Here is an 11,730-nt window from a genome sequence, read left to right as displayed (position 1 = left end):
TAACTGGTTTGTAGGGGAGCTAAACACTCTTTAATAGCTGGCAGAATTGTGCCAGCCTGACCTTCCACTTCAGATGTAGTAGCCATTGCATTTGTAGGAACACTTTCAACAATGGTCACAGAAACCATGGAAAAAGGCAGCACAGAATCAGTTTTGAATCATTTCCTTCTTAATGTTTGCCCAGATGCTGCAGCAACGGCAGATTTTGCTTCTCTCTGCCCTCAACTCGATAATTTCTACCTTCACAGTCAGCAGCAGACTCTGCTACTTCGCCTAGACATCATGCAACAATGAAGAAAACATGTGCAAAAACAACAAAACGACCACAATAGCTGTGGAAGGAAGCATAGCAGTGCAGGCCTGGATAACTTTTTCTAGGGAAGTGCAGACCTGCGGCTTGGGTGTGTGGAAAAAAAGTTAGCTACTTTGACCCTATCTATCTCACTGTGGCGGTAGGGCTGCGCAGGCGCAGATCGGCTAAACCATGTTTTTTTGGGTGGTGTTGGCAGCTCGCCCGGCCACCGCATATGTAAGTGAACTTCAGGGGCATTCTTATGCTTCTTGAAATTCAGTATATCAGTAGTGGCCATTTTTGTTCTATGTAACCATATTTTTTGTGATGATTTCTAGTTATAATAGCGTTTTAAGAAATTGTTCGATGTAAGGAATAATTCGATGTAAACATGTTTGACACTCAGACAGGTTTGACTTTACACATCAGATAGGTCAGATTCTTCATTATTGCAAATATTGTGCCCCTTTATAAAGAACACGTACAAACACATTGGTCCCAGACGACTCCTAAACCAGTGCTGAGGACAAAACCAAGATGTATAAATAAATCCATAGGGGCAAGGTAAAGTGTTAAATATACAAACCACAACATTGCCATCTTTATTTTCTGAGAACACGGTTATTTGCCTTTACTAAAGATGCTGTTTTTGTATGTGTATAACCTGTGAGAACACATGTTCCAGGGATGTTCATTTCTGCAGCAATTAATGATAGAAGAAGTTAAGAAAGGCCCTCCATTGTAGTTGCAAACCTTAATTGGCCTGCTACAAGCTTGTTTTCTGTATCTGGGTTATACAGTACATAGCATAGATCTATGCTTCTTAGCAGGAACACAAAGGAATGTCCAAAACATAGTGTGTAAGTAAAATCCTACGGCATCATGGCTAATCATTTGCCTGGTTTAAGCTGTTTCTTGCATCCGTCATCACCACTACTTTTTCCTTTCCCCTGCAGCCAAGAGGGCAACTGCTATCTCTTTGCGTGAGTGCATGTCCCTCCCGGGTGGCAATTGAGGGGGCCCTCAAGATGCTCTCCTCTATCGTTCATCACTGACTGTGTGCACCTCCATTCCTCTGTGTGGTTCGGCATCCACATAGCCGACATCCTCGTTGTCTTCGTACACTTAACGTACACAGCCTTGCAACTTGCTTCCCGCAAAAACCTGAGATGGCGCGGGAGGAGAAAGATGCGGGCGGGGACTTTTTTTTTTTTTTCCTTCTCGGTTGCGGAGGCAATGACGCACCAGGTTTTGCGAGTGGAGAGGCGGGATCATGGGCTCGTAAAACCTGAGACGGTGCGGCACAAGGAAAAAAAAAAAGTTGTAATTAACGCTGAAGTGGGCCTTTTCTTTTTTCCCTGTTGCGGAGGCAATGCCACATTACGTTTTTCTTGCTTGTTTTCTCAGTTGTTCGCGCGCTGTCACCCTTATCAGGCCTGTCCAACTTGTTTTTCTTCTGGTTATATTATTGTGTTAGAAGTGCGTGCCAGCGTTCGCGTTGCCATGAGCTCAACAACTCTAACCACGGCGAAGAAGCGAAAGCAGTTTTCTTTGAGCGAGAAAGTAGACATTCTTCGCGAGATAGAAGACAGGAAGAAACAATCCGTCGTGGCTAAAAAACGTGGAGTGGCGCGGTCGACGATCGCCACGATTCTCAAAGATAAAGAGAAAACCTTGAAGCACCAGCAAGAATCTCAGCTTGCCCCATCAAGGAAGCGACTGCGGCTCGGCGATTTCCAGAATATTGACGCAGCAGTTCTGACTTGGTTTAAAGACGTCAGAGCACAGAAAGTGCCCATGTCAGGCCCAATGCTGCAGGAGAAGGCGCGGCAGTTCGCTGCAATTCTTGAGGTCACTGGCTTCGAAGCGTCTTCTGGCTGGCTCCACCGTTTTCGCCAACGAAACGGCTTATGCGGGAGACACATGGTGCGATTTTCCGTGCGATCAGTCGTACGGCGCGTCGTGTGCGACTTGCCGCATGCGGCGATTCGGAACACATGGTACGAATGACCGAGCGGCGGCTAGCTCCGCCCAGAACCGGCGCCCCTGCATGGAAGTTCGGAATGCTGCATAACTTCGAACAGAAAGTGAAAGCAAACGTATTTGCACAGCTCTCTTGTTTGGAACAAACGATGACAATATAAACACGCCTATGGAAGCACTGTAGACGTGTTTCCACAAGGCCGCGTTAGCAGTAACGGCTCCTTTGACAGCCGCCGATGATTATATGGAGCCGGGAGGCACAGCTCGCTCGGCCATCGAATCCGACACCGGTGGCGCTTGTGACACGATCGCCGATCGCTTGCAGCTCGTAAAACGAAGCGTCTATGTTAGTCGGCACAACATGTACACAGTTATCCTACGCTTATATTGCAGCACATTTGATTTCATTGGCGCCGACAGAAGCGAACGAGCATGCCAGGCGGGCTTGCGATCGCTGGGAGACCGTGTAGGCCTAGCTCGCCGGCCGTCTATCCGAGGCCGAGGGCCCATGCCGATGCTTCCGCAGCTCCTAATTAAGCGCCTAAATTCATCAGCACAATCAATGCCTGAACATTTATGTTTTTCTTAAGTGAAAATACGGTTAGTTTTCTCGGTGCCGTTAGTAGCGATGAGTAAACACGCCAGTCAGGCGAGCCGCTTCGTATAGACGATTGCTGGCGCATCTGCGCTGACGGCGTCCGTTTACTATATCGCACGACGTTTTATAACATGCACTCTTTTGAGGCCACTTTATTCTATAAGTTATTTCGTGTCAGAAACAAATTGCAGCTTACTTATGTGCCGCCGTCAGCGGCGAAAGAAGCCTTCGTTTCGACCAGGGAGAAAAAAAACAGACATGATCGGAGCGGCGAGGCGCTCGCTGCCGGCTCCGCCCCGTCGGGTCTACGACGTGGCCGTGACGTTCGCGCTACCGGCGCTGCCATTGGCTGCGGCCGTCCGAGCGACGCGGCAGTCGCACGACAATATTCAGCCGATCGGTCGCATGCGCGGCGTGCGATCCGACGTCGCATGCGGGGGATTCTGTTGGGAAACCGTTGAGTGCGGCAGCCGATGCGAATGGTCGTACGACCGTTCGCACGGAAAATCGCACCATGTGTCTCCCGCATTAACCTGGCAGTCTGTGTCTGGCAAGGAGAAGGCAGCAGATGAAGCAGCAGCAGCCACGTGGAGGGAGGAAAGCTTCCACGAAATGGTCAAGTCTTACGCAACAGCTGGTATTTTTAATGCAGATGAGACGGCCTGCTTTTATCAGCTGCTCCCGGACAAGGCAATGCATATTAAATGAGAACAGTGCAGAGGCGGCAAGAAGTCGAAGCTTCGCGTCACCGTGCTGTATTGCTGCAATGCAGATGGCACTGAAAAGTTGAAGCCTGTGGTGATCAGGATGTTTTCGAAGCCGCGCTGCATGAAAAATGTAGTGTCGCTGCCATGCCAGTACAGGGCGAATCAGCGTGCCTGGATGACTCGCGAGCTCTTTTCCGAGTGGCTGCTGACGATAAACGAGAAGATGAGGAAGGAGGGGCGGCACATTTTGATGATTGTGGACAATTGCTCGGCGCACATTGTCAACGTACGGCTCACGAATGTGCGGCTCGAGTATTTGCCGCCGAACTGCACATCAGTACTGCAGCCACTGGACCAATGCATAATAAGGAGCGTGAAGTCGCACTTCCGGAAGCGCCTTGTTCAGCGGCTGCTCATCAATCTACGCCTGCAGCACTCGACAGCCATCAACGTCCGACAGGCTGCGGAAATGCTGACAGGCGCATGGCGGAGCGTCACGTCCACCACTATCCAAAACTGCTGGAAGAAGGCCGGCCTGACTATCACAGATGGCCAACCACAAACCGATGAACCGGCAGCGGAGGACAGTTCGAGCGAGCTTTGGAGCGAGGTGGCCGAGCAGCTAGCCGTCAATCCTTCAGTCACATTTGAACCTATGTCCAATGTAACGACACGACGTGGACCTCAGCGGAGCTTACCACTGATGACATACTGCAGAGCGTCCAGGGCACGGCGACTCAAGATGAGGAATGCAGCGACGACATGGACGATGACGTTACGGCAGCACCCGAAGACCGCGACAAGTCCGTGTCGGCCACAGATGCGTTGCACTACTTGCGAAAACTCCGCATATTTATAGCCAAAAGCGGCACAGCGACCGAAGGCGTGCATAAGAATGCGGACGGTCTGGAATCGTTTGTGCTGCAGAGTCTGTGCTGCGCCCGTCAGAAGACGATCACGGATTATTTAAAAAAAATGTGCCTTGTCTGTCGATCACGTGTGCATTGCGTGAGAAACGAGTTCAAGGAGGTACCGTTTCAAAGGTAGGACGTTTACGTTACTGAAATGCTATTATTATGGCTAATTTTTGGGCTTTCACTATAACGATCTTTCAGAATAACAAACATTTTCCCGCGGTCCCCTGAAGTTTGTTATACCAAGATTTCACTGTATATTTATATGTGTGCCCGTTGACTTACTGACAAGTTAGTAATACAGTGGGCGTTAAGGTTCTGTGCCAGTTGGGGTAGATGAGTGCAGATACTGCGTGCGAAAGGTACTATGACAAGAAGTGACGCTACTCCATTTGCCATTGTTTAACAAGCGGTACTTTTTCTCGCTAAAGGCCGGGGCTAAAGCATTTACTTTAAGAGTTGGAAATACAATACTTGCGGATCAGCAAGTTTCTGTGTTCGCAAGAAAATACATACAATTCAAAGCGCTGGTAGCACATACGGACAGTTGCAGCAGTGGTCCACAAACTTACCTACACAGATTCATTCCAATCATTAATGTGCCAGTCATTATTATGTAACATTATTGGAGCATAGTGCTTTAGCGAAAACTCAGTTGCATTTCCGCCAGTTGATCGTAAAAAAGCAAGGTGGAAGTGGTAATGGCTTTGTATTCATGCACTGTCACTGAGGCGAGTTGCTGCCAAAGACGCCATGTCGATGCTCTAAGACAAACAGCTCCGCGACAAGGGTCAATACGATCACAGTCTGCAGCAGGGAACGGCCGTGCGTGTTGGTTATCACCTATCTTAAGTAGAGACCCTAACTTTGTGCGGTGGAAAATTTGAAATTCTGCAAATCAAGATAGAGGACTCTGCAAAATTCTGCGGCAACATTGAACAGACATAAGGAACATGTAAGTTTATTTATTAAGAACTTTCAGACTCCAAACAATCTTGCATATTTAAAACTGAAGGAAGCTGTTGTGGCTGAGCATCAGATGATGCTTTGTACTCTCTTCACTAAGAGAATGGCGATTGTGGGACACAATGTCACGATGGCGACTGAATGATCTTTCTGCATAGACCGAGTTGATCGGCATTGACAGGTATTTAAGGGCAATGGAAGAAAGCATTGGAGTGAGCTGTTCCATCCCTGCCCAGAAAGCCAGAACATCCGAAATCCACACCTGGATTTACTTCTTTAGAAATAAAGGGCGCTAAGTACCTGTCACTAGACTTGAGTTCTTCAACACTTGAGGTACACTTGCCTTTCAGCAGCTAGCGCTGGTGACTTTTTCCTAAGTCCAGGCAGACCTGCAAACTCTGACCTCTTTTCCGAGAGACTCCCAACTTGCAGAGGATCGAAGCACCCCACACTCTTGAACTTCCAAGGGTCAGATTTCTCCAAATATACTAGCGCTTTGCTAACTGCTTTACTCATTGCTGCCTTTATTTTGTTTGCAATCCGATGGGCTTCATGTGCAAAGTTTTATTTCTTCTGTGGTTTCAAAATCTTCCTGTGCAGCTGCTTCAAAATATCCCAAGAGTACAAATAAAGCATTGTACGCTTTATGACAGGCTACACGCTGATCCTCAGCTGCTTTCAGCAGGCTGGCAACTTTTTTACCAAATACTATAATGCATCGCATGCTGTACTTAAGCTCAGTTGAGGACTCTTTCAAAAGTTCCAGGAGAGAATCAACACATGCAGTTTCTTCATACATTTCATCAACTTGCCTTAGCAAAGAAGGATAGTACTCAAAGTATGCAGAATGCTGCTCAACAGCTTCAATCCACTAATTCCGCCTACTGTTGACAGGTGCTGGAGGTGTTTTGGCACACCGAATCCCGTACTTTTCAAGATGAGATTTATAGAAAGCCCTCTTTCTACTCGACAGCCGGAACGCCTTCTTCATACAGGCGAAAAATTTGTCCACTACGGGAAAGGATACCTTCAATGCACTGCCTACGATGTTTACTGTATGGGCTACACATGTATGGTGAACAGCACTTTCGCAGAGTGGCTTTATGCACTCATTAGATGATTTCACCATATAAGCAGCGTTATCGCTTACAAAGCCTGTTACGTCCTCGAATTCAATTCCGTACTTCGTCAGCACTCTCGCTACAATGCGGCCTACAAAGACAAATTCACTTCATCTACCAATTTACCTCTAACAAGCACAGGTTGCAGTGAAGCATTCACACTTCTGGTTGACTGGACGAACAAGTTCACAACTAATTTTGATCGGTCATCGGTGGTTTCAGCGGTAATTACCGACACCGTGGTACCTTGAACCATAGCTTTCAAAGCTGTTTCGTGCTTCTCAAACAATTCTAGAAGTCGGTGGCGGAGCGCATCAAATCCATGCACCGAATCGCCGTTCCAAACGTGTCTGCAGAAACGTTTTCAGTTTTGGATTGTCCGCCTTCTCTAGGGGAATATTCGCAGATATTAACACATCCAGGAATATCACCACAATGTCTTGCCTCGTCTCGCCAGCAGTGAGTGCAGATTCAGCGTTTGCAGTTGGCTTTGCTTTCCCGGCGTTCCCCAGCACCATCTGCTGATGATTCCTCGCCGCTGTTTCTCTTGGAAGTCTCTCTTGCTTCTGCATTCTTATGATGACGGTTGCTCTCGATGTGCTCGTCAATAGTTGCTTGTGCCGATGGTCAACTGCTCTTGCACAAATTTGGCAAAAAAGGACTCCTGCATCTTCGTAAAAGCTGGCGTTCTTGTATTCTCGAGCATATTCTTTGGCTGTCTTCCTCAAATGAGGTCCTGTGGGAGCCATCTTGATTACCAACTCAAAGCACAAAGCAAACAGTAAGATGACACACTTTCTGTGGAAGCAAACGTTGGATGGATTGATGACTACGGCTACGCCCTTTGATTCGGGTGGCGGCTGCGCCACCTAGCCAATTTTTTTATAAGGCGAGAATATTTTAATATGAAATTAAATTTCTCGATCAGTAAAAGGTGCCGAGGCAATAGAAACCCTCTTACTATTAATTACTAAGAAAATACCACTTTTCCGTCACCTTGCCAGCTTTCACTTGATCTGTCATTTTTAAGATGCGTAGCGCCATCTTGTCAAAACTGCGCGAAACAGCCTTTCGCTGCTGCGTCGAAAAGCAACTTTTTTTTTAAATCACATTTCTGCGAAAGAATATCAATTCTGTGATTTTTCGTGGAATCGCGGAATCCTGGAAAGCTTTCAATAGATGAAGCGCCAAAAGTGACGGCACACAAGAAGAAATACAGACAGGACAAGGCGCGTTGTCCTGCCTGTAGTTCTTATTGTGTCGTCACTTTTGGCGCTTCATCTATTGAAAGCTATGCACCAACTAGCCCCACAGCGTGTTTTACTGCAGTTCCGGAAAGCTAGGGCCTCTAATCATAAGCGTGTGGTGCGCATCCGATTGCACCACACACTGTGAAGCAGATAAGCGGAAGCAGATAAGCGAAGATGGTTATCACAATAGGATTTGCTGTGATAGCTGTGAATGGCGTATGAAATGACCTCTGAGAAGTTGTGCAGGTGATGTGCAGCTGCGGAAGCTGGCGAGCTTTCTCAGCGCGTTGAGGAAATTCTTCGGCATCGGTAGTTAGCCACTTGTCTTGATCAGCAGCATAGTGTCCAGCATCGTCTGAGCTTCGCGGCCATAATGTACTGGTGCAGAAAAAAAGCCAAGTTGGTGCAGCAGCAAGCACTTTTGGTACACAGTCCAGTGCACTTGTGTTTATAATATAGCATGCAAATTTTAACTGATATGATCGATACGTTGTGGAAATGGGTTTGTGTGAGGCTTACTAGATAAGCGTGGTAGTCAATCATTTGTCATGCTCCTTCCCATGGAGGACAGGAACAATGCTTGAGGACAAACTTCAGTTTTGAAAACTTAAGGAACACTTGCAGTGCAGGATGGGCGCAGATTTCTCATTTTGCTAAAATGTAGCAGGATTCGGTGCAACAGGAGGGGCATTAGGATCACTGTATGGATACCCAACTACGCAGCTTTTCTGCTGTTCTTTATTTAAGGGGGGATGTGGGGATGAAAACTAACTTTTTTATTTATAAGCCGATTCTGATGAAATTTTGCACAGGTGTTACTACTATCACATAAACAAAACTGTGAAAATATGGCTGCAATATCTCAAGTACTTTTTTGTTTACAAAAATTTCTGTTTACAAAAGCTGTTAATTTTTGCAAAATGCCTGCACACCTGTATATTGATGCTAGGAGTTCAAGCAAACATTGATAGCACTCCTACATGTATTCTCCACACAATGACATTCCTGTAATTTTTTTAACCTAACAGAATGTTTTTATATTCTTATTCTTTGGCAGCTACTCCAGCTGCATGAAAATCTCGACTGTGAAAACAAAAGATAACAAATTATTGAAGCAACTATTTTGAAAACAAGACATGTCATTGTGTGCAGTGATGCACAATGAGCGTAACAAAACAAACGGTGTAAAAATATTCATAATAGTGGCTGAGATATTGGCTTTGCAAGTTGACCTTGGTGGTAGAAAAAAGTTTTGAGAAAAAGGTGTTTGAAGTTTTAGGCCATGTTTATTCGACTAAAAACCACCGGCCTTGTAGTTGCAGGTGTCAGGTTCATCTCTCGGCTTCTTGAATCTTGTATGCTTTCCTTCATGGGCTTTCTGTGCCCTCTTCCTGCGCAAGGCATCTTTTTCGGCAGCAGACCTTGCAGCAGACCTGAATTTAGCTTTCAGGTGCCCCTGAAATGTCTTTTGATGAAGCCCCCTGTACGAAACGTTCATCACAGACCAAAAGTCTGTAAGGGCAGTGGCACCTTTCCCTATGCTCTTGATTGCTTGCATGGACCTCAGGTTCACCTCAAAGGCCCGGCTTCCTTCTTCTCTTGGTGACGACCACTGTGTTTCCGAAGCACCGCAAGCTGAGCAACGTAAAACCATCTTCACGGCAAGGCCAAGCCTGGTTTCCGGCACTACCGCTATCCCCGGCTCGAAGCACTGATGGCACAGTGTTTTGCTGAGAAGCGCATTCACAGCGGCAACTTGCACAAGTAAAAACTCGCTCGAGTCCGTCGCCACCGAGCATGCTCCTCCAGCCGTCAACCCCATCTTCCGTTCGGTTGCCGGCACAGAACCAAGTGACGCGCGAACAGTGGCAGCGGTCATATTCAACTCCTCCGACAAGATGAATTGTGGCTCAAGATGTGACTGTATGGTGCGGCCGTTGCTGATGCACGGTTCGTCTTCACGGCCGGCAGACGCACGCGCTTGGGCCGCACTTTCGTCGTCCATCTCGGTGACGGCGGCGGCACAATCGGGGTACGTCGCGGAGCATTCACAGGACGTCGAAGGCACGAAAGCATCGGGAAAGGTCGTTATCAGTTCGGTATTGCCACCACTGGAACACAAGGCTGTAACAGCCCGCGAACTGCGCGGCAATGCGTCGACAGTCTCTGTTGCAAGCTCGTGCGCGGACGCATCACCGCTAGGCCTACTTATCGTTCGGCTGTTCGCTGGCTTGCGCTTGCGGCTGCCGAAGCGGTGCTTGGTAGCGAATTTCGTCGTCCACGTCCGCCCAGTCATGGTCGAAGCCAGAAAATGAAATAAAAACTCAAATCCGAATAAAGCGATGAAGCGGCGGCGTGCCCCGAGTATCCAACGCGTATACAAAGAGGCAGCGGCCAGCGCGCGAAGAAACGGGAGAAGCAGACGCCGCAGCAGCTCCCTTCCAGATTCGGCCAATGGGGCGCCTCGTAGAACGCACGTGACGAAGCAAGCCAATCGGCGGCCGCGACAAGCAACTCCGCGACCTTCAGACTTTTTGCTTTTTTATGCTTGCCCTTCTCTCTCTCAGGAAATGAAAGAGAGGAGTCAAAAGGCGAAGAGGCGCGCTTTTCAACGGTACCAGCATGGCCGCGCCGCGTACTGCCGTTCCGGAGCTAGGGACGCTCGAAAACCGCGACTTTTCCACCGATTTTCACGAAATTTTCGCTGTATTGCCTTACGTATATATTTATTTATGGTACTTAGCAGTCGTTTTCAGCGGAAATACTTGAAAATATTATAGAAAAGGGGTCTAAGATTCGAAATCTGCAACTTTCTAAAAAGTGGTTTTTTGGTCGTTTTTCCCGAGTTGATCCCCGCGTCCCCCCTTAAACCACTGTTTCGGCATATCCAAAACTCAATTGATGCTGTATCAAAATGATTAAGCTGAAAACACACTCCAAATGTTTAAAAAAGAGTGATGTCACGGTGGACAACAAAAAAGGAGTCTATATTCGTGCAGAAACATGAGAGTTCACGGATCCATCCTTTGTCTTTGCCATCCCTGAACGCCACATCATGAATTGTTCGAAAGCTCAAAGTTTCGCCTCCCACAAAACCAAGTGCAAGAAAAAAAGATCAGAGGCCAATCTGACAAATTTTTCATTGCAAGCAGCTGCTGAGAGAAGCCTCATGTGTTGGATGTTGCTATGGCAACAGTGCAACAACACTCCAGTTGGCATTGATAGGCTCACTTCCAAGTTGACCCATTTCTTTTTTGATCACACCATGATTCCAAGCAGTATTTGTACGACACTTTTTTTAAAAAGTTCAAAACCAGACTCGCTTACAGAAAGCAAAGCATAATCATTATACGATAGTACACCGAGAAAGAGAAAGCATTTGTCACAATTATCACAAGAGCCATTGATCAGATCTGGCCAGACCCCTAAATTCTCAGAAGCATTATGCAATTCCATATCATGTTGGCAGTTTAGCTCTAGCAAAGCAATCTGCACCATGTCATGGCGTCATGGACTACATAACAATGCAGACATTGCACACGAGCCGTTTTACTTAGCAAACCACACAGGACCGCAGAGGGCGCACCAGCACTTATTCTTCCAAGTCTTTGCAGATTCACGGGTTCTTGCAGTCTAATTCTGTTTAGTGACTAGGTGCACCTATAACATCAGCATTAGTGGACACAGTGCATTCGCAGCACCAAGAAATGCGAACAATGCAGCACAGTGTCTGCTACGTGCAATATGTGTTCAACACGATGTGGATGGACATTTTCCCGCATGGTCACATGGAGAGGTTTGCCATGCAAGTTGTTTTCACACTTTGAAAATTAATGCTGCTTAATACGAGCAAGGAATTCAACCATCTTTATCAAAATGAATCTAATGGAGGTTGATTT

The 11,730-nt window shown here is 47.1% G+C and overlaps 2 protein-coding genes and 1 pseudogene across 10 annotated transcripts in view; 1 reads left to right on the top strand and 2 right to left on the bottom strand.

The window, feature by feature from the left end:
* LOC139048756 (zinc finger protein 271-like) overlaps positions 1–11,730 on the bottom strand; it is a 344,730-nt gene that overhangs the window by 294,993 nt on the left and 38,007 nt on the right. The window lies entirely within an intron of this gene.
* LOC139048765 (uncharacterized) overlaps positions 4,106–11,730 on the top strand; it is a 148,020-nt gene continuing 140,395 nt past the window's right edge. For both annotated transcript variants that reach the window (XR_011507893.1, XM_070523350.1), the window contains exon 1: positions 4,106–4,623. Coding sequence is in view for 1 of the 2 variants with exons in the window: in XM_070523350.1 (XP_070379451.1) it covers positions 4,343–4,623 (281 nt within the window). In the remaining variant the exon portion in view is untranslated. The remainder of the gene's footprint in view (positions 4,624–11,730) is intronic.
* LOC139048675 (uncharacterized) lies at positions 5,498–6,999 on the bottom strand (annotated as a pseudogene).

Source organism: Dermacentor albipictus, chromosome 8 (genome assembly GCF_038994185.2).
Source record: "Dermacentor albipictus isolate Rhodes 1998 colony chromosome 8, USDA_Dalb.pri_finalv2, whole genome shotgun sequence".
Taxonomy (NCBI): domain Eukaryota; kingdom Metazoa; phylum Arthropoda; class Arachnida; order Ixodida; family Ixodidae; genus Dermacentor; species Dermacentor albipictus.
Note: the sequence above shows the minus strand (reverse complement) of the source record. Positions and strands in the feature narration are given on the sequence as shown.